This window comes from Suncus etruscus, chromosome 1 (genome assembly GCF_024139225.1).
Source record: "Suncus etruscus isolate mSunEtr1 chromosome 1, mSunEtr1.pri.cur, whole genome shotgun sequence".
In the NCBI taxonomy this organism is placed as follows: Eukaryota; Metazoa; Chordata; class Mammalia; order Eulipotyphla; family Soricidae; genus Suncus; species Suncus etruscus.
In genome coordinates, this window is record NC_064848.1 from 151436174 (window position 1) to 151463725 (window position 27552).

At 44.0% G+C, this 27552-nt stretch overlaps 2 gene segments (V, D, J or C); both read left to right on the plus strand.

Annotated features, from left to right (window-relative positions):
- LOC126012093 (T-cell receptor beta-1 chain C region-like) overlaps window positions 1–15860 on the plus strand; it is an 85871-nt gene extending 70011 nt beyond the window's left edge. The window contains 5 exon segments of the C gene segment in view: window positions 9742–9779; window positions 13062–13436; window positions 13812–13829; window positions 13981–14087; window positions 15833–15860. Coding sequence covers window positions 9742–9779; window positions 13062–13436; window positions 13812–13829; window positions 13981–14087; window positions 15833–15853 — 559 coding nt within the window.
- A 3283-nt stretch (window positions 15861–19143) lies between these two features.
- Window positions 19144–27152, plus strand: LOC126011888 (T-cell receptor beta-1 chain C region-like). The segment is given in 6 exon segments: window positions 19144–19260; window positions 21327–21363; window positions 25454–25828; window positions 26433–26450; window positions 26543–26649; window positions 26920–27152. Coding segments are annotated over 6 exon segments (561 nt in total).
- Window positions 27153–27552: the final 400 nt, after the last annotated feature.

Below are 27552 nucleotides of genomic sequence, written 5' to 3' on the forward strand. Positions count from 1 at the left end.
TGATTTCCTGTCCTCTGGTCAACAACCTTGAACTGCTGCAGTGCCTGGATGCTCCCCTGTTGTGCAAGGCCCAGTGTGAGGCTTCCTACCCTGGACAGATCACTGAGAACATGGTCTGTGCCTGCTTCCTGGAGGGAGACAAGGACTCCTGCCAGGTACTTACCTTTCTCCTGGGGAGGTGACACCCCTACTCTAGTCTATTGCATACTCATTGGGCACTGTGTTGGACCCCAAGTTTGAAGGCTGGTAGAAAAGAGAGAGTGCTATGAAGAGGACAAGCTACTCACTGTGGCATGCCATTCTCTTATTTTAACATAGAAAGGGCCACCAGAAAAATGAAGAGGAGCCCAGAGCTGAGCAGAATAAGGCCCTTAAGATCTTACTTTGGAGTTCTCTTCTCCCTTGCCTTGGGTGACTGTGGTAACCCTGTGGTGTGCTATAGAGCATTATTTTCTGAAATTATGGCTGTGCTAGAAAAAACAAACCTGGAGATTACAACCTGGTGTGCAACTTTGCAGACTGGGTTGAGCAGATTGTAGCTACCAACTAAAGTCTCCCAGCACTTTAATGTTTTTAATAAAGTGCCTTTGCTGCATCATCTGGTCCTGAGCCTCTTTCTTCCAGGCCTCTTTCTCCATAAACATATTTTCAACGTAGGTCACATAGGCCTCAGGTGAGCAGAGAGCCCCAGTCTATAAATCACATTTCACCATTGGCAGTTAGCAGCACAAGGTAAGAGGGAAGCAAGGTCAGGGGGCTGTTTTCTAGAGCTATTACATTCCAGCAAGACTTCTTGGAGAGACTCTAACACTTATCCTGGTCTTGAGATGTGGTTCATATTTTCAAATGGAGCACACTTGGGTAAACCTTGCTATCTCTTTTGATGATAGCAGGAGACTTTTGTACTGAACGGGAACCCATCTCAGTGGACACCTCTGACCACTTTAACATTACTTGGGCCAAGAAGCAAAAGGACTTCTGAGTTCTATTTTCCTATCAGTTGCTTCAGTGTCTAAGAAAAACAGAAAAACAAGAGATGCCTGCTCTTGCCCTTCTTGCGCCTGAGAATGCCTTTTCATTGTGCCTTCCATTCAGCCTATACAAGTTGATACCTATGTGTGCTCTGAAAACTAAGAGCTTCGGGGCTGGCGAGGTGGCGCTAGAGGTAAGGTGTCTGCCTTGCAAGCACTAGGCAAGGAAGGACCGAGGTTCGATCCCCCCCCCTCTGTGTCCCATATGGTCCCCCCAAGCCAGGGGCAATTTCTGAGTGCTTAGCCAGGAGTAACCCCTGAGCATCAAATGAGTGTGGTCCGAAAAAAAAAAAAGCAAAAAACTAAGAGCTTTATGGATTTTCTGATATGCCTCCTTTCCTGGGTTAATTCACATCCATTAGCACAAACAGAAGAAAATGATTAGTTCACCCATTTCCCTCATGTGGAAAAAGGGATATTTAGATTTATCCTCATCTACCATTCTCCAAAGACACTCAGCCCATAAGCAATGCATTTGATATCTCTCTGTCCATTCCCTGCCTGAGGCACTTACTGAGGGTCTGGCCTCCTCTCAATCATTTTACACTGGATTTCTACCTGGCTTGCCTTATCTGACCTTCAGAATGAAAATCACACTCCTCATCATGGAGAGTAGGTACTTCCTGCATTGTCTCCAGCTCTTTCCTTCTGCTCTTTTCCCCACAACTTCCAAGTCTTGATGCTTCCTTCAATTAACCAAGTACCTCTGACCTTTGATTCTCTCTTCTCTGAGAAATTTGGTAGCCTGACCATCCATCCTTTCATCCTCTTCGGGAAAGTCTTTTCCTGGTATTTTTTAAAAAATTATCCATGTATTGTGATAAGATAACAAGACTCTAAATATTTATATGGTGTAGGGATTTGATGTTGATCCATCATCAAAGTTCCATGACCCCCCCTCCCTTCCACTCAATGCCCCTCTTTCGTTCATTTCTCAAAATAAGTGTTTGTCTTCATTGAGAATTTTCTGTTCCTTTGTTTCTTTAACTTAATGATTGAGTTTATCTTGTACTTTTCCATCTCTTTTTGACTTATATCATTGTGGTGATATCCTCCATTCTATCTAAACTGCCCAAGTTCATCTTATCCCTGAGTAGTGTTCTCTGATCCCTGCTGAGTAGTTGTGTATATACGCCACAACTTCTTTCCCTACACCCCTCTCTATGGGCAATCAGTTGTTTCCTGATCTTGGCTATGGTAACTGGTATTAAATAAACATAGACATGCACATAGTTTTGAAAATAAGTGTTAGAATGTTCTTAGGATAGGTCCCTAAGAATGGAATCGCTCTGTCATGTGGTAGTTTATTTTTTATTTTCTGAGAAGTCTCCATACTGGTCTCCCTAGAGATTTAAGCTGTTAACATGCCCACCAACTCTTCCTACTCCCTAAACTTCATTCCCTCCCTCTGTCCATCTGGGCACTGATTTGAGTGAGGATGCCTATTTTGTTCCTTACTCACTTATAACATAGTCTGGCATATGCTTCTTATTAATTAATGCAGTGTCTACCTTGACTTTTAATTGTGGGCTCCAAAGGGGAAAATCACTTATTTATCCTGGTTTACCTGGTCATTCTACAATTCCTGGAATATAAGAGGCAACATTGATGAAATGAACATACACTTTTGGTAAGCAATGTATTGAGGAAGGAACCTTCTGGAAGAATTATTCTAAAAATTTGGCAGCCAGAACCAATGAACCACATTTGCCTGAGGAATTTTAGATGCAAGAAAAGTCTTGGATTCTATCCCAGGCTTCCTGGATCAGAAATTGTTGGCTTAGAATCCCATAAATTGTTGGTTTGTTTTTTTTTTTTACGAGAGTTCTAAGGCATCGTGATGCTCAAGCCAACATGGAAGAGAGACCAGTGCTCTTATGAAAACAACGTTAGTAACATTTTTCTAACTATATTCAAGAATTGGAACCAAGCTGGCATGTACAGCACATTGAGTTCACAGGAAAACTTCACCTGTGTTCTGTGGAAGAAATATTTTTTATTTTGAGGGAAGAAGCACGCCCATCAGCACTCAGGGGTTACTCCTGGCTCTGCATTCAGAATTTGCTCCTGGCAGGCTCAGGGGACCATATGGGATGCTGGGGATTAAACCCAGGTCCATCCTGGGTCTACCGCATGCAAGGCAAACACCCTACTGTTGTGCTATCACTTTAGTCCCATGGAAAAAAATCTCATCCCAGTTTTACTAATCATCTTTTGCAACATGCCCCAAGGTCACAGATCTGAGTTAAGGCATTGGGCAAACCTTCCGTTTCTACTTTATGGCCCTCCCTAAAGATTGAAAAATAAGGCCTGGCTGCCTTCCAGGTCTGTCTTCACTGAGTGTGACTTTGGACAACTTCAAAATTAGCCTCTTTTAATTTTAGTTTCATTGGAGGAAATAAGAACAAAGTTTGAGTGGAAAGAAGTCTATCATCGTGCTTGAAAGGTTCCAAGGCTTATCTGTGCATAGGTATCATTTGCCTATCTGCCTGTTTTCTCCCCCAACTCACCTACTGTCTATTCACACCAGCTTCACACTATCAGCATGCCTCTCATCCCCTCTAGCGGCCGTGATGAGATTGCAGTCATTATGAGCAAGAAGAAAGGGAAGGACTGCCCCCTGCTGATTAACGACCCACACGACATCAGTTTCAGCTCCCATTGGGGGCGGAGCCTGGGGCTAAGCGGGAGCTCTGCACATGAAGTTAAGTCTGGAGTTGGCAAAACTGAAATTAAATCCCCCCTGATTAAAAATAGAAGGGATTCCAAGACAGAGTGGAATTATTCTAGCTATGGCTGTTAAAATGATATGTTTAAAACCAGATGGCCAACAGGAAACTTCTACAAAGAGTTGATTATTGGTAGGTATAAAATTTGAGTAATTAATTTAAAATTTATATTTAAAATTTAAGTAATTAGTTAAAAATTAAATAAGAATATATAGGAAAAGATATAGGAGGATACGAATTTTGCAAATGAAAGTGAAAAGATAATAAAATCAGAGGCCTTGCCACTTTCTGGTTGATGAAAGAAATCAACAAATTGATTTTTGATTCAGCCTATGGTGGGGTGTTGTAAGATTTGCCACTCTCAAGAAGAGTGAAAGGAAGTGTACCCCACTTTATTTCCCCCCTGAATTCTCAGAGACATGCAGTTGGATGCAACATAGGTATTAACACAGGAATTCTAATTTTTCCTGGTCAGAGAACAAACAGCTCATGGCAGGCACAGGAACTGGAATATCAGGTAATTTGGAATGAGATTGTTCTTAGAAATAGAAACGAATAAATTCAAGGAACTACTTATCCATGCACATATTTCACAAGCTTTCTAACTTGTTGGAAGCTCACATCAGTGCTGTTATACAACTTCTAAAATAATCTGACCTTGGGAGAGAATCATGGCTTCATAAATTAGAGAAGTCACTTTTATTAAGAAACATATTTCCCCAAATCAAATATTATACTTTGCCTTTCTTTTAAAATTGTATTAAACGTTATTAAATCTATTTTGTTTTAAATGAACAGTGAAGATTATATACTCAAAAATGCCCACACTGCATCTAACTATATATCTCTGAGACTTTAATAATATACTAAAAATTAAAGTAGTCCAAGGTTATCCTGAACAAAATAATTTACTCCTACTATTCCAATCTTCTCTGATTACTCTTTTTGGGGAGGTAGGGATGGGTGCTCCCAAGTAGGTGTGATGGTAGTCAGGACTTGAGGTCATTTAGAATCCTCTCAGAGGTCCAGGGATACACCTAACAGTGATACACTCACAGGGGTGCTGTTTATTTCTCAGGATTGAACCAGTGTCCTAAACATGGACAATCCCATAACTGTTAATCATTCTTTATAGGGATTCATTCATTGGTATCTTTTCAGTGTTTCTTTCTGCATAATCAATAAAATAAAAAACAGTATTCTAATCACCATTCCTCTTTCATTAGACAAATGATAGTATTCAGAAATACTACTGAAAGGATTGATTTTTTTTTAATTTGGTTTTCTTTGGGCCATACCCAGAGATGTTTAAGAATTTATTCCTGACTCTGTCCTCAGGAATTACTCCTTGAGGTTTGTGAGGGACCATATGGGACGCTGGGGATCAAACCCAGATTGGTCACATGAAAAGCAAACACCCTAGTCTCTTACTTTCTCTAGTTAACTATATACCCTAGAGAACTCTCTGTAGCAACAGGCAACATTCTTCTTTCCTGTTGTTGAGTAAAACTGTTTTGTTGTTGCATTTCAGCTCTTTTATCCAGTCATTTACTGTTGGGCACTTGAGTTTTCCAGATCTTTATCTGCCAGTCCAAACAATGCAAATATTTTAAACACACTATTTTGAATCTTTACACAAGACCAGTCATAGAAAAAAAATCCATAGGTAAGATCCCTAGGTGGACAGGTGGACAGTCAATGCATTTGTAACTTTTATAGATGCTTCCAGATTTTCTCAAGTTTTGTATCAGTTTTCCCCACTCTTGCCAGCAATCAATTGTGAAAGTATATGACAACACACTAAGGTGCTAAAAAAATTTCTCTAATTCAAGTTTTGGCCATTAAGTTGGTGGAAAGTGGCATTTCAATACAACTTTACTTTTCACTAATTGGAAGATTTATGGAAGGAAATGGGTGGGAAATACACCTGAAATTATTGGTGACTATTCTCCGTTCTTTGCTCTGACGTGGTTCCTGGCAGTGCTTAGGGGATCATATAGTGCTTAGAATTGAATCTGAGTGCATTGTCCTAGTTCTCCAGCCCCATTATAAGTTTGTTTTTCTATGTTTGTGTACTATTTTGAATATTTTTCTCTGAATCACTTGCTCACTACCAATTTTATTGGACTATTGAATTATTTTCTTATTTCAGGGAGCCTGTTTTATACTGAACACACCTGTCCTGGTGAGAATCACAAACTCCCCTCCCTCCCAGATTGTCATGTTGCCTTTGATTCTATGCTATTGTCTCACCTATGTGTGTCATTTGTATTAGAGTGCTGGGTTTTCTTCTAGTTTTTAAGGCATTGTTTGAAAGACAATCAATAGAAATACCAACTAGTGAAAAGATCTTTAGGCTACTCAACAGAAGGCTATGTTTCAAGGTTATCTTATACAAGTAGGTAAAGGAAAAATTCATCAACAGCTTACATTGGTAGATATTCCTGTCAGGAAGAGGGAGATTGTTATGGGTGAGACTTCTTTCTATAACTGCAATTGGATGTCCCTGAGACTTAATCTACCCAATTCAACAAAACCGCTACCCTGCACCCTTACCCAATTCAAATTCAGAGGTTCACCCTGAGAAGTGAGGCATCCTCTGACTTCTGTCCTCCACATCCTCTTCTCATTGGTGGTGGGAAGGTTGCATTGGTGAAGGGGGTATACTTTTTATATGATTAAAACCCAAATTCAAACATATTTGTAATCATGGTGCTTAAATAAATATATTAATTAAACAGAAAAAAAAGAAAACACTACAAGATGGAGTAGGAGAGATCATATAATGGTAAGGCATTTGCCTTACCTGGTTTCATCCTGTACCCCAAAATGGTCTCCTGGACACTGCTAGGTGTAATCCTTAAGTGCTCATCCACAAGTAAGCCCTAACCACCTCTGTTTATGACCATAAACATATAAATAAAAGCAAAAACTTTAAAAATAAAATAAAAACATGGTAGATTAAGACTGAATCTTCCAAATAACCTTAAGAATCCAGTTCTTGGCATTAATTTCCCAAGCACAAAGACATTAATTTAAAAGATGTATACATGCTTCACTGAAGCATGGATGGAATTGAAGTAAAATAAGTCAATAGAGGAAGACAAATACTTAATGATCTCACTCATCTGTAGTAGAGAGAGGGGAGAGAGAGAGAGAGAGAGAGAGAGAGAGAGAGAGAGAGAGAGAGAGAGAGAGAGAGAGAGAGAAAGTGAGGAAATAATAATGAACAATAACCAAATCTTGACCTTGGATTACAGAACTGAGATAGTTGGGTCGGGGTGGGGGTGGGTATAAGGAAGTGAACTCAATCCACAGAGCTGGAGGTCTTGGATAGTTTGGTGGTGATGAACGGCAGTACCTGTACATCAAGACCAGAAATGTTAACACTATTGAAATAAGTGACCTTAACTACAAGGATAAAAGAAAAATTTTAATGTTTACAAATAGAAGAAAGTCAGACTCTTCCTGGGCCTCAAGGCCACTTAAACAGCCCACACCACAGAGGTTTGGGGAAGACAAAGTGCACTCAGGGATTTAGGGGTGTCCTCCTCTGACATGTGATTCTTGGGGGATGGGGTGGGGCCTGTGTGACAAGGGTGCTTCTCTCTGACTGGGTGGTCCCCACAGTGACGACAGCTGCCAGAGGGGCTGAGATGGAGGAGCAGCCCCCCAGGACACCCACTCACACAAGCCCAGCTGTGAGCCCAAAAGACAAGCTGGAGACAGACTCAAGCTTAAGTTGAGTCCTGGCTCAAGCTTTGCCCCCCAAAACACAACAGGGAGAGGCTGGCAAGGCCTCTCACTAACCAAGCTCTTCAAAAAAGCAGCTGCAGCCCTGGTGATTTCTTCCTGACCCCAAGGGGTGGGCTGTGGGAGGAGCTGTTTTTGTACAAAGCTATAGCATTGTGGGGACAGGGGGCCACGGTGATTCATTCTCACAGGGGTGCTTTACAAAAACCTCCTGCTAGAACAAAGCTCCAAGAAACTCCATTTTCCTTCATAGGTCACAGGTCTCTGCCCCCCTCCCCATGACCTCCTCAAACCAAGGTCATGGTCAGAATTAATTTCCAGGTGGAGCTTGCTGTTTTGACAAGAGGAGCATATCCCAGCCATCCTGCAGAACCTAGCAGACACTGTATGGCAAGGGCCCATTGCCTCCCTCTTCCCCCTTTATCCCATTTCTTCTCCCTTCTCTATTTCTTTCTTTACTCTCTTTCTTTTTTCTCTATCTGTCCTTTCTTCCTTTCTTTCTTTCTTTCTGGGATAACAATTTGGGCCACATCCAGAAGTGCTTAGGACTTTCTTCTAACTCTACTTTCAGGGATCACCCTGGCAGTGCTCAGAAGACAGATGCTGGGGATTGAACCCAGGCCAGCTACATGCAAGGAAAGCTCTTCCCAGTTGTATCATATCTCTGCCTGTTCTTTAAAGGAAGTTGCAGGACTCAACTCTTTGGTGTCCCTGTCACGGTACCTGGACTGTGTGTCTTCTCTGCCCCACAGACCTTTTTGAAAACTCACAGAGAAATGAAGAAGTGGGCAAGGCACTCTCTGGGACAATGCTGAACCAAGAGTCCAAAGTTGAAGCTGCCCTCGGACACAATATCTAAAACACATAGGAGGCTATGCAGCCTTAGGCACTGGTCTGGGTAACCCACTTCTTTCTTCTCACCCCAGATCATTTTCCTCCTTACCCCCATCACTGTGCAAACACTGAAGTTTTCTTTGGCGAAGGCTCCAGACTCACGGTCCTAGGTAAGCACAGGTTCATGCCTTCCTGGACGGGGGTCCCTTTTCGAGAGGCTGGATTCTGGTGTGTAATTACGACTACACCTTCGGCTCAGGGACAAAGTTGACGGTCCTAGGTAAGGCTGGGAGTCTCCGGGGCATGAGAGGTGAGAAGGGGGCTCTGTTTTTGGGGATCCGGGCAGGAGGATCCTGGGGAGGTACCGAATGTTAAGGGTTGGGATTGAGTTCAGAGTATGGTTCGGTCTGTGTCTGGGCAAAACCGCCCTGGGCATGAGGGCTTTTGGGCATGTCCTCTCTGTTTTATCTCTGTAGATTCTTTAGACTCCTTTCTCTGGGTTAACAGGTTTCACAATCTCCTTTTCTGGAAACCTGTGCAGAGTAGAGGCAGAATCGAGGCTTTGCAAGAGAAGAAACCCAACCTCCCCAATTTCTATGGTCTTCAAATGCAGCCAACAAAGAAACTTATTTTGTTTGGTTTGATTTGGGGGCTCACAACTAGCTATGTTCAAGGCTCAGGAATCTCCCCTGGGAGAGCTCAGGGAACCCTATGAGGTGTCAGGGATGGAACCAAGTCAGCTGCATACAAGGCAAGTGCCTTCCCCGTTGTACTATAGTTAACTCCCGAAGAAGAGGTTTTGAAGTAGAGCCACCAGGCTGTGCTCCGGGAACACCCTTTATTTTGGGGAAGGAACCCGACTCACCGTGACAGGTAAATGATCAAGGTGGGAGGATTGGGAATGGGGGTGGTCACCCATTGGAGCTGCATTAGGGTGCTTTGGGTCTGTGTTTTCATCAAAAAATTCTGAGTTCTTGCCCAAATGCAGCCAGCCTGTTGCCAACCTCCAAAACTGGTCATACTGAGCCTTCCTCTGTCTACTCCCTTAACAGGGAATAAGTTAGCTCAGCCAGGAGAGGTCACTTCACCCATCCATCACCTGCCTCCTTGGAGAGGAACTCACCATGGCCTTGATAGAGGAGAGAGTTTCTGGCATTGTCCTCATCTTTCCTCCCTGGAGCGGCAGGAGATGGACATGGACGAAGGGTGTGGGATTCCTCAGTGAAAAATCAGTCACTGAGTCACAAAAGGCAACTTGCTCCATTCTCTCCAACTCCCAAACTAATGTTAAATGTGCTGGAGGTGTTGGAACAGGAGGTAAACTTGGGCAGGAAGGGCTGGAAAATGCAGGGCAGTTTGAGAACGAGGTTTGAATGTTGTGCATTTAATGAAAGACTCTATTTCGGCAGTGGAAGCAAACTCACCGTCTTAGGTAAGGACTTTGCATTGTAAGCTTGGAGGGCTCTGCAAAGAGGGGGGAAAGATCAGGAGACAGAGCGGTGGAAAATTTCAGGGAGTGGAGAGGTTCTAGGAATTCTAAGTAGAAACCTCTGAAAACAGAGGCATCCTTTTCCCAATCCCAACTCCTGCTAATTCTGGGGTTTCGGATGCTCTTGGGGAACAACTAGCCACTGCACTTTGGAGGCTGGATGTGGCTCTCTGTCCTGGTTAAGACATGGGGCATCTCCCCATGAGGCAGAGTCCTGGACCCCTGCAGTTCTCTCATGCTGACCTGGTGTTTGAAAAATAAAAATGACTCCTACCCTATATAAGGAAAAAGGGGTGATTAGGGGGAACTGTGTCTGGATCTCTCAACTCTAACTCCTCAATCCCCATTCTGCTTTCTTGCTCTCTCGGCTTCATTCTTTCATTTGGGTACATATCGCCCCCCTCCTGTTTTCACTGAGTCAAGATGACCCTCTCCCAGTGGGATTCCATTAACCTGGAGTCAGGAGTCCAGGCAGAGGACAGTGCTCATCCAACTCACTGAGACTTACCCCCAAACTGCAGCCCTGCGGGGTTAGACCCTGGCCATCTGCCACTGTGTTCCTATAACTCACCCCTGCACTTTGGGTTAGGCACCAAGCTCACTGTAACAGGTAAGGAGGCCTCCATTTGTCACTGATTGGGGGCAGTATTTGACCCCAGGGATGGAGTCTGGGAAAGGAGTGGAAAGGAAGAGTGGGGTTTTCTGGCTCCTGAATGGTCCAGAATCTTCTCCCATTTCCCTACTGTGCTAAGCTCTGCTCAGGCTACTACTGTTCCCATGCTCAAGCTCTGTGCTTTCTCATACTTCTTTTCTCTTCTCCAAGACTCTTCTCACTTTAAGTTCTTTGGGTAGGTGTGTGGGTGAGGGTTACTTCACTTTCCCTTTTTTCTGTCTGCTCTTTTCCATTCCCCACATCCCATTCCAACTCTCTGCACCATCTATTCTGTTTTGTTTTGGTCAGACCCAGCAGCGCTCTGGGGTTACTCCTGGCTCTGCATTCAGAAATCTCTCCTGGCAGGCTCAGGGGACCATATGGGATGCCCAGAATTGTACCAGGGTCGTCCTGGGTTGGCCACGTGCAAGGCTATGTGCAAGGCTGTGCTATGGCTCCAGCCCCTACACCATCTATTTTGTGTGGTGAATTGCTCTGTCTTCCAGTTCAAATGCTTCCTCTTCTCTTCCATCTCCCCCATCTCATATCTCTTTTCTTCATTATCTGTCCTTCACCTCCCTGTTTTATTAGCCTCCCAAGAGTTGTACATGTCTACTTGAAGTTTCTGGGGCTCCTGAGGCAATGGGGAGCACGTTGGTGAGACTGAGGGGATTTAAAGGTGCTTCCGAACAGAAGTGTAGGTCAAAACATCTGCAGAATCCTGAGAGGGGTCAGTGGAATCTTAATAAATTAGCACAAGTAAATACTGAGTTCATTTTAGCAGTAGATAAGGCAGAAAGAAGGGAAGTGCTGGCAAGAGCTGCATTGTCTGAAGCCTCAGAACACAAGCCTCAGAACCCACAAGTCCAGAGATGCATTATGACTACACTGGGGAAAAGTGCACAGATGGAGGTTGGGGTGGGGAATGGGCTCTGCTGGGCTACAGATCCAATCCAGGTTTAGGGATTGGTAGGGATGGGATGAGGTGTGCTAGGCTATGAAACTAGTTCATGCTGAAGGAGGGAATGCAGAGGCCATTTGAGGAAGGGAATGCCATAAGTATTGAACTGTACAAATCACCATGATTCAGAATGCCCAGGTTGAGTGGGCTCAGGGGGCATGTGCAGATTTGAACCGTCTTGGGCTCTTTCACCTACATAATATGGAACTTTGGCAGCACCTGAGAGTACCCCTTTTCAAAGCTGTGATTCAATTATTCCATGAGAAGCACACATTCCTGTCTCTAATACAGGCAACGCTGGGGGAGGAGGGAGATGGAGGACATTGATGGTGGAAGGTTGTACTGGTGAACGGTGTGTGTGTGGGGGGGAAGGAGGGAGATGGAGGACATTGATGGTGGAAGGTTGTACTGGTGAAGGGTGTGTGTGCGTGTGTGTGTGTGTTTATAACTGAAACCCAACTACAAACATGTTTGTAAAATTATGGTGTTGAAAAATATATTATTTATTTTCAAAAATAGTTAAATAAAATAAGGACACAGAACATTCTGACAAAAAAAGGGGAGCTTCTGAAAGATGACTGGGGTGATGTCCTTCCTCCATGTGATCAAAGGAAGTGAAGGCTTCCAGCAAACCTGAAATGTCTCTCCCATCTGTCAGTCATGGAAAGGGACCAGAATTACAATAGGAACCCTCTGGTGAAATCAGGCTTTTGTGCAAACCTGGCAAACAAGATTTTTCTGCTTTTAAGAAAGCAGAGCGTGGATGTAACCTCAAATCACAAAACTAGCAGAGAAGTTTCCTGGGTGCTGGAAAGAAGAGAATTTAACCTCCAACATCATTTTCAGGAATGACATGCAACCTGGGCAAGCTACTACATAGCCCTGAGCACTGGGTGGGAGGCAGAGAGAACATCTGATAAAACCCCAGTTGTAAGAGGTAACAGGGAGAGCCAAACAAGGTTACATGGAAAAAATTGGAGGAAAACTAAATGCAAGTGAGACTCATATGTAGGAAAACTATGCAATTTGGAAACTATTGCTTCTAGTTAAGAAAAGTTAATTCTTGACATGAGCCACCATTAAAAGAAACCCCTGCAACTTCTTAGAACAGGAAAATCAATAAGGAGGGGGAAAGTTCAGCTTGGTTCCTAAGGTCATGATGCCATCTTTCTTCTCCCTCTGAATCTAACTCTAGTGAAATTGCTTCTGAGTTGAAAAGATTTAACAGGATATAGCTTGGGATGGGAAGAGGAGGAGAATTCATGAGCATTTTTGACCACTGAAATGTCCTGAGTATGAGACTTTGAAACAAGTCAAGAAAATTGGGACATGATGTTACTTAAGAGACGAATACCATCTGAACTGGAGAGAAAGCATCTTGTGGGGGCATTGAGAAATAAGGGGTAGAATTGAAAATGGAATGTGAATCCTAAGCTAATAGAACATTTTCTACCTGTTCTTGTTGTTATGACCTTTTACACATACACATACGCACACACACACACACACACACACACACACACACACACACACACGCAGCATGTGCACGCACACAAACACATTCACACATCTCTTATCCAGTCTTCACTCCATCCCTTCTTTTCCCCCTCAGATGACCTGAGCCAGGTGAAACCACCCAAAGTGGCTTTGTTCGAACCCTCGGAAGCCGAGATCACCCAGACCCAGAAGGCCACACTCGTGTGCCTGGCCACAGGCTTCTTTCCTGACCATGTGGAGCTGAGCTGGTGGGTGAACGGCAAAGAGGTGCAGAGTGGGGTCAGCACGGACCCCCAGGCCTTCAAGGAGAACAACACCAGCTACTGTCTGAGCAGTCGTCTGAGGGTCTCTGCTGCCTTCTGGCATGATCCTCGTAACCACTTCCGCTGCCAAGTCCAGTTCTATGGGCTCAGCACGGAGGACAAGTGGGACTTCGCAGAAAAAAAACCTGTCGACCAAAATGTCAGTGCTGAGGCCTGGGGCAGAGCAGGTGAGGGGTATGTGTGGATGGACTAGAGGGAGACAGGAAGGGATCAAATCAAGACCAGAGCAAGGGAAAGAGGGTAGAGGCTAGATGCAGAGAGGTTGGGGAAAACCCATATGCATTTGAGCAGGATCCTCAGCTCAAGAAAACCTGCAACCAGGGTCCCCATTCTACCAACCTACAGGGTTAAGCATCCCAGAGTAGGGCTATTAATCTCCTTGACACAACAGATTTGATCTGGCACTATATGCATAACAGTTCTGTTGTCTGAAAGGAGACTAATATTGACCCGAGAGTCTGTGTTTAGTAAACCTGAGTGCTGTCCATCAGCTTTAGAAACTGCAGTTGCTCATCAATTGTCCTCTCTTGTTTCACTTTCAGACTGTGGCCTCACAACAAGTAAGTAATTTCTAATTTCTTTCTCTCCATCTCCCGCGTGGTCTTGGTTCCTTAATTTGGGAGCAGAGAATTCAAGGGTGGTGGAGAATCAGGGAGGCCACTGTATGTGCTCACCTGCCTATTTCTCTTCCCCCCATCCCCTCTGTCTCAGGGTCGTATCAGCAGGGGGTCCTGTCTGCCACCATCCTGTATGAGATCCTGCTTGGGAAAGCTGCACTATATGCTGCCTTGGTCAGTGCCCTGGTGCTGATGGCCATGGTAAGGAGCAGGCAGGATGGATGGGCAAGATGGTTTGGAACCTAGCAATTGAGGGTGGGAATGTCATCTAGTCCAGCCTTTATGTAAAACAATATGGAGATTTCTCCAAACTCTGGAAATTGAGTTCCCATATGATCCAGCTAAACCATTCCTAGGGATATTCCCTAGGTAGGAACACATAAACACAATACAAAAATGCCTTCTGTATACCTATATTCATTGCAGCTCTATTTATAATAACCAGAATCTAAAAACAACCCAAAGGCCTGACAACAGATGAGTGGCTAAAGAAACTGTGGTACATATACACAATGGAATATTCTGCAGCTATCAGGAAAAATGAAGTCATGTAAATTTCCTATACATGGATGGACATGAAAACTATTATTCTGGGTGAAATATGTCAGAGGGACAGAGATAGGCTCAGAAAAGTCTCACTCAATCTGTGGGATTTAAGAAAAATAAAAGGCATTATTGTAATAATACCCAGAGACAATAGAGCTGAGGGCTGGAAGGTTCAGCCTACAATATGAAGTTTACCATAAAAAGTGGTGGGTGCATATAGAGACAAAACTACACTGACAACTATCATGAGAATGTAGTGAGTGAGAAAAATAGAATGCCTATATCAAATAAAGGTAGGGGGAACGGGGAGGAGGGAGTTGGGAGGGCATTGGCGGTGGGAAGGTTGCACTGGTGAAGAAGGGTGTTCTCTTTTTATAACTGAACCCCAACTACAAACATGTTTGTAATCATGATGCTTAAGTAAATATATTAATTTAAAAAAGTAAATGCAGAGACCCTGTCAAAACCAGAAGTGAGTAGCAGAGAAAGATGGGGTTCAACCTCGCCCTGAGAATCTACCCTTTGTCTCAGGGATTATGGAAAACAGAAATTGGTGTCACTTGCAAGCTCAGGGAGTATTGCAAGGAGCTCTAGTTTTTCTCTGGTCGGTGAACTATCCCTTTTAATAAAAAAAAATTTAATTTTTCTCGTAAATCATCTTGAAAGATAGAGTTAAAGAGTTGTAGAGTTGAGTTATGAACAATATTCCAACATCCATTCCCTTCATCAGTGTTTATTTCCCACCACCAATCTCTCCAGTTTTCCTCCTTTGTCTCAACCCCAACCCCATTCCCAGTCTTTTCCTTTAGCTGACACTTTCTCCTCTCTTTCCTTTCATCCCTTAAGTTAACATAGTTTGAAATATTGTTACTGATAGGGTATCATGCATTTCATTTTACTTCCTTTCAATTTCCAATTCTTGAGAGGGATCGTTTCCGACTATTATTGTCATGGTAGTCCTTTCTTTGTTTTAATTACACTACCCACCCAACATTTCTTTTCTCTTTTATCTTAGGGTTTTATTTTCATACTATGGTTATTATTTTATCCTGAAGATGAGTGTTACCATTAATTCTATGTATGTCCCTCTCCCTCTGACTCATTTCACTTAGCATGATATTCTTCATATTATACATAAGCAACTTGGATGACTTCATCTTTCCTAACAGCTGTGTAGTATTCACTTGTGCAGATGTCCCATAGTTTCTTTATCCACTCAATTGTACTTGAGCACTTGGGTTGTTTCCAGATTTGGGGTATTGTGAATAGTGCTGCAATGAACATAGGTGTGTAGATACATTTTCTATGGTGTTCTTTTTTTGTTTTGAATGGGCCATCACTTTTCCTCTCCAAACTCATAATATCTGACTCCTGCCATCTCCAACCTTTCTCCTCTTCAGGTCAAGAAGAAACATTCCTGAAGCCAGCTCAAAGATGGGGTTAAGAGTTTCAAACTGGTGTGAGTCAAATGGATTCTGCATTTCCACTCCCACTAGTGTTCCTGTAGAAACAGCTGCCTGCTCCTCCCATCACTGCTTTGTGCCTGACACCAGGACCTCAAATTTCTTCATCCCTCAGGGACTCCAGCATGCCCAAATGTACCAAACTAATAAAAGTTCCTTGCTCTGCTTCTCCCAGCCTTGTGGATGTCTAGATGGCTCTTCCTCTACTTCATAAAACAAAGTGGGTAGGATGTTTATCTTCCATGTGGCCAAGCTGGATTCGATTCCTACATCCCATATGATCTCCTGAGCCTGCCATGAGTAATTTCTGAGCCCAGAATCAGAAGTAATACCTGAGCACTACAGGGTGTGTCCCAAAACATAAAACAAAACAAAAAATATGCAGTGGTCTGGGGTTGGAACAATAGTACAGTGGGGAGGACATTTGCTTTGTACATGGCCTACATGGATTCTATCCCTGGCCTCCATATGATCCCTGAGCCCACCAGGAGTAATCCCTGAGCACAGAGCCAAGAGTAATCTCTGAGTATTATTGGATGTGGCCCCAAAACAAAACAAAATGAAAGTGTAGTAGCCTCAGGAGGGTGGTGAGGAACTCAACTCTGCAAAACTGCTCCACCTCGTCTGAGGTGGAAGTTGGGGTTGGGGTGTGGATATGTTTACTCCCAAACTGAAAGGGAAAAGGTAGTGATAGCCCTAGAAACCACCTATCCTCTGCTGAGAAACATTCTATCTACACAGCACAAGTCTCATCTGTCACCCATATTTCTTTTAGCTGCTCCAGGAGCCCAGCTTTCTTCTTTTTACACAATTGGTTTCCTGTTGAGGCACAAAAGCAAAAATAAGAAATTCACTCCCATCCACTGGGTGTCTTTTAGCTTCATTTTTTATCTGTTCATTATGTACATGAGAAGCCATTATAACAGTATTGGAAACCACAGAATTGCAATAAAAAACATTTAAAAAATATACTATTGGTTCATAAGTTCCTCTTTAGTGAAATAAATGTTTCCTGATCTTTACTGGAAGAATAGAAAATAGTGTTCTAAAAAAAATAAATAAAAGAAAATAATGTTCTCTTGGAATCAATATCAGCTCTTTGTTGTCTCAGTGTCCCCAGGTGATGTATTTCAAAGGCATATGCAAGGGACAATTTTCCTCCACCTCCTTATTCCACATTCACCTTGCTCCTCTCTTCCTTGGGTCTCCTGAAGAGCCACTTACTTACAGATCATTTTATACTCCTCTTCCACAACACCCTCTTCTGAAAGCATTATCACAGTTTCCTTCTCTTTGGGAGCTTTCTTACAAGGTCCTTGGCCTTTACTCTCCAAAGATGGGAGTCACTGTACCCTATGTTTTATTCTTTTGGTGCTCAGAGTACATCTCCTTAGGACCACTTCTTTAGCTGTCTAAAGTCCCCCATTTGATTGGCAGCTAACTGATGGCAGGGACATGTTTTATGCAGTCTTCCAGGATACAGTTCAGTGTATATACACCACAAAATATTGTTGAATGAATGAGTCCATGCGTGAACTCAAAATAATTCAGTTCAAATAGGGCCAGAAAGTCTGCATGAAATTTCTCTCCAGTCTTTATTTTTATACAACCAATACAGACTTCCATCTCTTCTGGGACATAAGTGTATATTTAAATATGTATGTGCATATTACATACTGACACACATACATACATATTTATGTTCATGCATGCATATGCTCATTCAGCTCATTGGGTATCTGTCATCACTTTTGTTCACTATAAACCTTCAAGAAAATTAAGATGTTCAAATCACATTTATGACCCATGGTATGAAGCTTACCACAACGAGTAGTGAGTACAGTTAGAGAAATAACTACATTAATAACTGTCATGACAATTTTAATGAATGAGAGAAATAGAATGCCTGTCTCGAATACAGGCAGAAGTTGGGGAGGAGGGAGGTGCGGGCATTGGTGGTAGGAATGTTGCACTGGTGAAGGGGATGTTCTTTTTTTTTATAACTGAAACTCAACTACAAACATGTTTGTAATCATAGTGCTTAAATAAGGATATCATAATTTTTTTAAAAAATCACATTCCTTAAAAAAATTGACCTGTTAATAGGAAAATAATCTCTGAAGACAAAGATTGATAAATAAGGGAATGGTTCATATTAGGACACTGTCTCCTCAGAGGCAGGGAGAGACCAGCAATCAGTGTTGGACTAGAATTGGGAAAGAGCCTAGTAAGGTGGTTACAAATATCATCAATGAAAGATTTAGTCTTAAGTGGGGCAGTGGGTAGTACTGACAAGACATAAACAAATAGTAGGGCCAGGCACTTACGGGTACATGATGGGTACATGATTCAGAGACAGATGGGAAAGAAAACACTCTTTAGGCTCAAAAGTGTTGGATATGCAGAATTTAGGAAACAAATACACTTAGCTCGATGAAAAGCTGAGCAAAGGGGCAGAAAAGGTGATTTAAGGACCCTTAATTACCAGAATGTCAACACCATTAGGGAATGCCCTATTGATGGGAGTCCTACATTCACTCTTTTATCTGTCACCTCTCCTAAATGAAGACATTCCAGAGACTTTTGCATTAGCTATCTTTGAAATGTAAAAGCCTAGCTAGGTTATAATAGCATAAGTAGGCAAATGTCTGTGTCTATTAGTTCTGAACAATAAATACTGTGCTTAAAGTATAGTCAAGGCTCTTAGTCCAACAAGCTATGAGCCCCCTGACCCCATGCTTTTCTCTTTTATGTCTGTCTTGTTTTCTTAATCCTAGAAGAGCCCTATTTCAAGCCCCATTCCAGGGCTGATAACTATCACAAAGGCAGGTGAACACATGGCTCTCTAAGGAGGGACTAGAATCCTTGCCACCAACAAGAAGTTTGGCACCATGAGGTGGTCATTAAACATTGGGGATATCCACTAATGAGGCAGAGTTTGGAAGTTGTTCAGGAAGCTATGGGGAATCATTGATGTTCTGAACTGTTTACCCCTCACCATGCAAGCTACCATCACCTGCTGTATAAATTCTGCCCCCCTCACCCCTCCCACCCAGTTCACTATAAATGCTTGTTTGTGCAGGGGACAAGGCACAGAGTAACAGAGAGGAGGGCTGATGACACAGATCTCTGCATGCTTTGTGTGTTTACCCCCTCTCTTCCCCAGTGATCTCCAGGCCCTACCCCTCTCCACTTTACTCTAAGTAGGTGAAGTGAGGACTGTCTCTCTCCAGCCCCATTCAGTCCCACCAACATTTGCCACCTGTGCTTCCTGTCTCTGCTGTATGGTTGGGGGAGGGAGTTTAAGGAAGGAAACATTTTTGTATCGAGGCATAACATTGTGAGGACTGGGGGGAGCCACAATGGTTCGGGTGGAGGAGGTGCTTTTACAAAAACTGCTGCCTTTCACAGCCTGTCCATGCAGCCTCAGAATGCAGCTCTGAATAGGAGTGCTGCTGGAAGAGGTATTTGCACAGATCCTGACCCACTTATGCAGGTATCTAGGCTCTGAAGTACCCCTTACACCTCCCTATTCCACACTCAACTTCTCAGGAACTCAACCATCAGAGACATCAAAGAATCACTGAACACTTCTCATAAATACCTTGAAGGGAATGCCTTACTGATGGGAGTCTTACTTATATCTAACTTGATGAAGTGTTTCAAGCAGTTTACATATTAAGAACACAGAACAGAGGGACCAGAGAGCCAATACAAAGAGTAGCATCTTTCCTTGCATGCAGCCATCTTGGGTTCGATTTTAGGCATCCCATATGGTCCCCTGAATACTGCATGGGAGTGATTCTTCAGTGCAGAATTAGGAGTAATCCATGAGCATCACTGGGTGTAGCTCCCAAAAACAAATAAAAATAAAGAAATAGACAAACACAGAACAGGGTCCAGAGAAATGACCCAGAAGGAAGGGAGCATATTTTACATATGTGGGATTATGCTAGATCAGCACCATCAATGGTCTCCAGAGTCCTTCTGGGAGTGAACCCCAGCATAGAGTTAGTAGTAAGCATTGTCAGGTTTGGTCCACACCCAAAACAAAACAAAACCTACCAATATCTTGGAAAAAACATCACTTATTTTTTTTTTTTCAAATAATGAAACTTGAACCCAAGAGGGTCCAAGTTATGTAAGAACAAGGCGAGGTCTAGCCTACAAGGTTTCCCACCTTAACCACCTAAAAGCATTCAGGTTTCAAGTCCACAACACTGTCCCTAAGTTACTTGGCTTCTCAGTATTTTGGAGGTGTTTAGCTAATGTTTAACTAATGTTTAGCTAATGCTGGAATGGGAAGAAAAAGCCAGAAAGGGAAGGGAAGGGTGCTGCCTCCTTGTGTACCCTAATAAGGGTTTGGGAAGACAGTTCTTGGCAGCCCTATCCCACTGTGTTCCTATGCTGAACAGTACTTCGGCTCAGGAACCCGGCTCACAGTGCTAGGTGAGACTGTTTTTGCGGGTGCCCCTCTCCTTCCAGGGAACTGCTCAGTCTTCACAACCCCCCTTCAACCCGGCTGGACATGAGGAGAGGGAGGGTTGGAGGGCAGAGTGGGGTTTAGGCCATCCCTTTGCTTCTGGGGGCAGAGGCACGGTTTGAGCCCAGATCACCAAGGCTGTGTTAACACCGCGCAGCTGTACTTCGGGACGGGTTCCAGGCTAACTGTGTTAGGTAAGAACAGGACCCAGGTACCTCCCAGAGATGGGCAGAGGCTCAGATTTGAGCTGGACAGTGCTCACAGATGCGGTTGGCCCCAGGTTCTCTCCTGATGCTGTGTGAACTCTGGAGCGCCTTTCTTGAGCTGAGTCCCCAAACTGCTAGGGAAGGCCGGGCCAGGTTTTCGTCTTGGCTTTGGGGTCTGTGAGCACAGACACTCAGTATTTTGGCCCAGGTACGCGGCTGACCGTTCTAGGTAAGCAGAGAAGCCCTGGGGTAGCCTGACTGAGTGCTCAGGGGTCTGGGTCTGTTTTTGTGCTGTGTCCCGCCGCTGTGTTCTCAAAACACCCAATACTTCGGCCCAGGCACCCGGCTGACGGTGCTAGGTAAGTGGGCACCGGGTAGTCTGGGGTTTTTGTCCGGGACTCAAAGGGTGTGAACGCCGAGACCCAGTACTTCGGAGCAGGCACCCGGCTCCTGGTTCTAGGTGAGCGGCGAGGGGTTATTCCGCAGCTGGAGAAGTGGAGGCGCGCGCGGAGAGCTAGGTCGGGTTCTTGGGGGAACTTCCAGCGCTGTGCTTTTCTGGCACCAGCCTGATTTTCGGGGCGGGCAGCCGGTTGACTGTACTGGGTGAGTATCTGAGAGCTCGGGCGATGGGGTTCCGGGGCGATCTGCACCGCCGCTGCGTGCTAGCAGAGCTGGAAGGTGTCCTGGGTCTCAGAGCGCACCGGAGTTTGCGCGCGTACTTGGACCTCTGTGTTCCTATGAGCAACATTTCGGCCCGGGCACCAGGCTCACCGTCATAGGTAAGAGTGGGATGGAGCCCCCCACAGCTTGACCTAGGGCCCCGAGACCCTTGAAAAGGGTGGAGGGGTGAGCTGTGCGCGCGGTGGTATTCCTAAGGGATGGGGGTGAGGTCAGTTCTGCAAAAGGGGAGAGAGGTTGGGGCCGCCCTGGTCTCAGAATATGGACAGAGTGCCTGGGTGCTTCTAGTCGTTTTTCCTGGTGTTCAGAAGTGCAGGGTGTGCGATGTGGAAGAAAAGGGTTTATTAGTACTCAGAAGCCCTCGACTGGAAAAATTGGGAGGCAGGGGGAGGTGACGCTGTCACCCGGGAAACAGTTGAAGGACTAGGAAAAGCTGGGGATGAGCCTGACAGAGGTGGCCGCAGCCTTCTAGTGTAAGGTGGAAAAAGGGGACGCAGGGGACCAAAGGAGGGAAAGTATTTCAAACGAGAGTTGGAGCAGAGAACCCAAGGAAATAAACTAACATCAGCCAGTGAAGGAAATAAGTCCAACCAAGCTGGGCATGTTGGTTTCCTGTTTACAACAGGGTTTAAGATGAGAATTAAAATCCCTATCTGCTCCTCTCTTCAGTTCTGGAGGGTGTCAGGTGATGTGGCCCCCTATTACCAGCCTTAACTTGCAACTTCACAAGAAATTCTATCAGGTAAGCAGTACAGATCTGCAGGAAATGTCTCCAACAGACCCTATATAATACAACAGGTATTTTGATGTAAGGTGAGGAAATTTCACAGGGGATCTTAGGTTCTGAATGTGGGCCCAGACAGTACCTGCCTCCAGCTGATGAGAACATTAAGGTCAGAGAAAGGGAGTAACTCCCCATGTGGATGACTCAGCCTAGATTATGTGAGAGCAACCTTTGTAACTAGGCTATCATTAAGCAGATCCCCGTGGAAGTTAGATAATATTTCTCCAGAGGAAAATGCTGGGCTCTCATGCACAGCTGAGGTGGAGAAATGATAGGGAATCTTGAACCAGATAGGGCTGGTAAAGACTAGGTGAGGATGGGCATTGCAGCCCAGTGAACCTGGGTTCCCTTCATACTTCATACTGTGCCATAACTATCCCTGCCTCTTCATATCGCTAGAAGTCCCGAAAGGCTTTGGCATGTAGGTTATCCAGCATAACCCACTTGTGGGGGTATCCTCCGTGACCACCTAGGTGATCAACTAGGAGGGGCCAGTTCAATGTCAAGGAAAGGGAAGGATTTGGGATGATGACAATGTAATGGGAGAATGATGGATCAGTATGAGGGGTGAGAAATAGAAGAAATAGGAGAGAAATTTTCTGGAAACAGAAAAGATTAATTTGCCAATCTTGTACTCAGCTGGTCCTTCCATGAGCAAAGCACACACACTCACACACACACACACACACACACACACACACACACACGGAGAGAGAGAAAAGAGAGAGAGACGATCATTAGTACCCATACTTAGAGGACTGGGCAAGACCATCCCTCCCACAGTGTCTTCTCCGCACATGAATCCAGAAGTCATAGTATAGAGTGGAGTGATGGTTCTGCTTCTATTTGGTCTGTCCCACAGAGCAAATATATGTGGGAAGCATCACGGGCACTCATACCACCACTGTCATTCTTTTAGAGTAAGAAATGTATTTGTTGGCAAGAGGGCAGGGAAGACACTCTCATTGTCTTGGGGGAAATACAGTCTTTGAGATGAGAGCAGAGAGTTGGAAGAACCCAGGACTGCAAGTTGGAAGTTGAGATATTATCATTTCAAGCTGGCTCAACCAGGAATGATCTGAAAATAGGGAAGTAGCTGGAGATAGCTAAAAGGATACCAGACAGGGCACACTCGGATGGAAATGTAAGGATTATCATTTAAAATAATCACTCTGAGTGCTGGAGAAATAGTTCAGGAGTTAAGGCATTGCACCTTGCAAATAATTGACCCCAATTCAGTTCCTGGCAATACATATGGTTCCCCAAATTCTTTTGGGGGGCCACACCCAGTGACACACAGTGATTACTCCTAGCTATAAGCTCAGAAATCGCTCATGGCTTGGTGGACCATATAGGACACTGGCGGATCAAGCTGTGGTCCATTCTAGGTCAGCATGTGCAAGGCAAACGCCCTACTGCTTGTGCCACCACTCCAACCCCTGGGTCCCCAAATTCTGTCAGGAATGACTTCTGAGCGTAAAGGCAAGAGTAAACCCTGAGCACCATTGGTGTGACCCAAACACACATCCCCTCATAACTCTGAATTTCCAAATGTCGAGTGTGGTATGTGAATGGGAACAATTTTAATTGAGGGCTCCCACAGATCACTGTTATGAAGCTAGCCGTGGGAGTTTGGTCACATTCCCGAGAAATAAAAGGTGTCAGTTAAAAGGATGTTTTCTACATCTTTCAGGCAAAGTAGATTCTCACAAGAATGAAATGTTCTCATTTGAAGAGATTTAATCAGAAACAAAGGAAGCAGAGCAGAGGAACTGAAAGCATGCCTCTAGGGGAAGCAACTTGAAGGGGGAGTGCTTTCTGGAGGACCCCACCTAGCAGAGGCTTGAGAAAAAAACTGCATCAAGACAATGGCACTGAGAAGCTCAGATACCTACATCACAGCTTGCTGGTAGGGAAAGTAGAACAGTAGGAAGCAAAAGAAAGGAGAAAGAATTCCTAAACTTGAAATCAGAGGAATTGGTTTCCACCTGAGCTGAATAAGCTCAGGGTTGAGGACACACATACGTAGGTAGAAGAATGGTTAAGGATGACCTCAGCAGTCACAAAAACTCCCATTATCATAAGTACCTCAGGTGTAAAATAATATACTCATGTGAGTACATCTCGCATTTGACATCTGTGTATTGTCATCAAAAGAAACTCTCTCTCAAAGGACCCCCTTATCTGTAATTCCCTTTTACTCTCCTGCCCTTAGATCCAAATACAAATTCCTCTCTCTGTTTAGGATTGAAATTCTCTGAATCCCAATCAGTTGAAATCCATACCTTCTAGGGAGATTTTCCCTGGGGAGTAGGAGAAATGGTGCAGAGGAAAAGAGAGATTTACCAAGATGGGATAAGTCAGTTCAAATGCTGGGGGTCTGTGTTTCTGGTCCTACATACATGTTCCATTCAAATAATTATGACAAAATATGGTGGGAGTTGCAAGTATATAGGGGAAAAGAATCAGGCAATATCAGTGAATAGCTGAATTTGGTTACATCTCTGGAACCACAAAATGATAAAATAAATAAAATATTATCAGTGAGTGGCACTGGTTTGAAAGCTATTATGTTGCTACCTTAAGTGAATTCAAAAGAAAGGTCAGGTAAAGCATAGAGAAATGTACTCCTAAATTTACAACTATAATCCCTTCCAGATTCTGGCTATTGTAAATAGTGCTGTAAATGCAAATGTAAATTCTGGCTATTCAATAAGCAAAATCTAAAAACAACCCAAATGCCAGACAACAAATGAGTGGCTAAAGAAACTGTGGTACATATACACAATGGAATTCTACGCAGCTGTCAGGAAAAAATGAAGTCATGAAATTTTCCTATACATGGATGGACATGGAAACTATTATGCTGAGTGAAATAAGACAGAAGGAGAAAGATAGACACAGAATAGTCTCATTCATCTCTGAGATTTAAGAAAAGTAAAAGACATTTTATAGAGACAAGGTCTGGAAGTATAGGCCTACAATATAAAGCTTACCACCAAAAGTGGTGAATTTCATTAGAGAAATAGCTATACTAACAAGTATCATGACAATGGTAGTGAATGAGAGAAATAGAATACCTGTATCGAATAAATGTAGGGGTGGGGGAGGAGGGAGATGGAGGCATTGACGATGGGTAGGTTGCACTGGTGAAGGGGGTGCTTTTTTTTTATAACTGAAACCCAACTGCAAGCATGTTTGTAATCATACTGTTTAAATAAATGTATTATTTAATTAAAAATAAATAAAATAAAAATATAATCCTTTCCAGGGATACACACATACAAACACATTCTCTCCCTCCCTCTCTCTCTCTCACACACACATACACACACACACACACACACACACACACACACTCACAACTCTCTCATCCAGTCTTCACTCCATCTTCTCTTTCCCTTCAGATGACCTGAGCCAGGTGAAACCACCCAAAGTGGCTTTGTTTGAACCCTCAGAAGCCGAGATCACCCAGACCCAGAAGGCCACACTCGTGTGCCTGGCCACAGGCTTCTTTCCTGACCATGTGGAGCTGAGCTGGTGGGTGAATGGCAAAGAGGTGCAGAGTGGGGTCAGCACGGACCCCCAGGCCTTCAAGGAGAACAACACCAGTTACTGTCTGAGCAGTCGTCTGAGGGTCTCTGCTGCCTTCTGGCATGATCCTCATAACCACTTCCGCTGCCAAGTCCAGTTCTATGGGCTCAGCAAGGAGGACAAGTGGGACTTCCCAGAAAAAAAACCTGTCGACCAAAATGTCAGTGCTGAGGCCTGGGGCAGAGCAGGTGAGGGGTGTATGTGGATGGACTAGAGGGGGATCAGAAGGGATCGAGACCAGAGCAAGGGAAAGAGGGTAGAGGCTAGATGCAGAGAGGTTGGGAGAGACCCACAAGCACGTGAGCAGGATCCTCGGCCCATCACAACCTGCAGCCAGAACACCCCATTTTATCAGCTCACAAGGCTCAGCATATCCGGGTGGCTATGCCTTGACCCCATCATCACTGGTCTTAATTTCCTAAGGTTCCCATTGAAGAAGTCACTGACATTGGAAATGCAGGAAGATGACAGCTCCAGGATATCTAGGATGTGGAGAAACACAGATGTCCTTTGGCCTGTGACTCTGACTTAAGTCCCATCTCTTTAAAAGTTGCTTTTCAGCATAGTGAGAGAAAGAGAGATAGAGAGAGGCCACTCTACAGATTTGAGTACCTGCTTTGCATGCAAGAAAGACAGTGTTCAAGTCTTAGTAATGCATGTGGGCCCCAAACACTACTAGGAGTGGCCCTGAGGACTGAGTCAGGAGTAGTCCTTTAGAACTACTAGATGTTACCCCCAAAAAATAATATATTTGCCTACTCATTATTTTCTCCCTTCTTTATTTTTTTTCAGACTGTGGCTTAACTTCAAGTAAGTAGCTCCTCCCTTCTTTCTATCTCACATGGTCTTTGCTCCTTAGTGAAGGATCAGAGACCCCATGTCTTCTCTCCCCCCCCCAACAGTATCGTATCAGCAGGGGGTCCTGTCTGCCACCATCCTCTATGAGATCCTGCTGGGGAAAGCCACTTTATATGCTTTGCTGGTCAGCACCTTAGTGCTGATGGCCATGGTGAGGAGTGGGCAGGGTGGGCAGGTGCTGGGAGGAAGAATGTGAAATATCATTTGATGGTTAGAAGAGCTGATCTCAGCTCTGATTTTCTATATCATTTTCATGAGATCTTAACGGGACTATCAGTCTGGGATGGCAAAAGGCATGTTCATGAATTGTCATGAAATGCAGTATGTGATAAGGGGAAGGAGTATCCCCATAGTCTGTCTAATACATGTCCTTTATTATTGTTCCATGGTTCTCAGACTAATGGTGTCCTTTCCTCCTCAGGTCAAAAAGAAGGGTTCCTGAAGTCAATTTAAAAGGATGGCTCATATCAGTCTTAATCTTCGCCTCGGTCTCTTCACCTCCTTCAGTCTGTCTTTCTGAGGAGTTACCTGCTCTACCATGTACCTTATTCTTATATGGATGCCTGTTTATCTTTTTTGCTCCCGTGCCTTTTTAGTTCCTCAACCCTGAAGCTGAAATTGCCTAAATCAATAAAAATTTCCTGTTGGGTCAAACTGTGTCCAGAGAGTATCAAAGGTTCCTTACCTTCATGATTGGCTTTCCTTTTGATTTGGAGAAGTCACTTTTTATCCTCAACCATTAGTAATAAGCCCTCCTCTCTCTCTCCATCACTGCTTTCCTGGTTCTTCTCAATATAATATGGACCCCAGGCTCCTTTTTTAGTCGTCCCATTTCTAGAGTGCAGGATTTGTAAGAAAGTAAAGATCTGGGCTCTAAAAATCTGATAGTAAGGACAGATGAGGATAAGATAAACCAATCCCAGCACTAGACAAAGGATGGGGAAGACCTCAGAATTAGTCTGCCTGATCATTTATCAATGATACTTCAATATCTATTATCTATCATGATATACATTTTACCTCAATAAGTCTCACTTATTATGCACTTTGATTT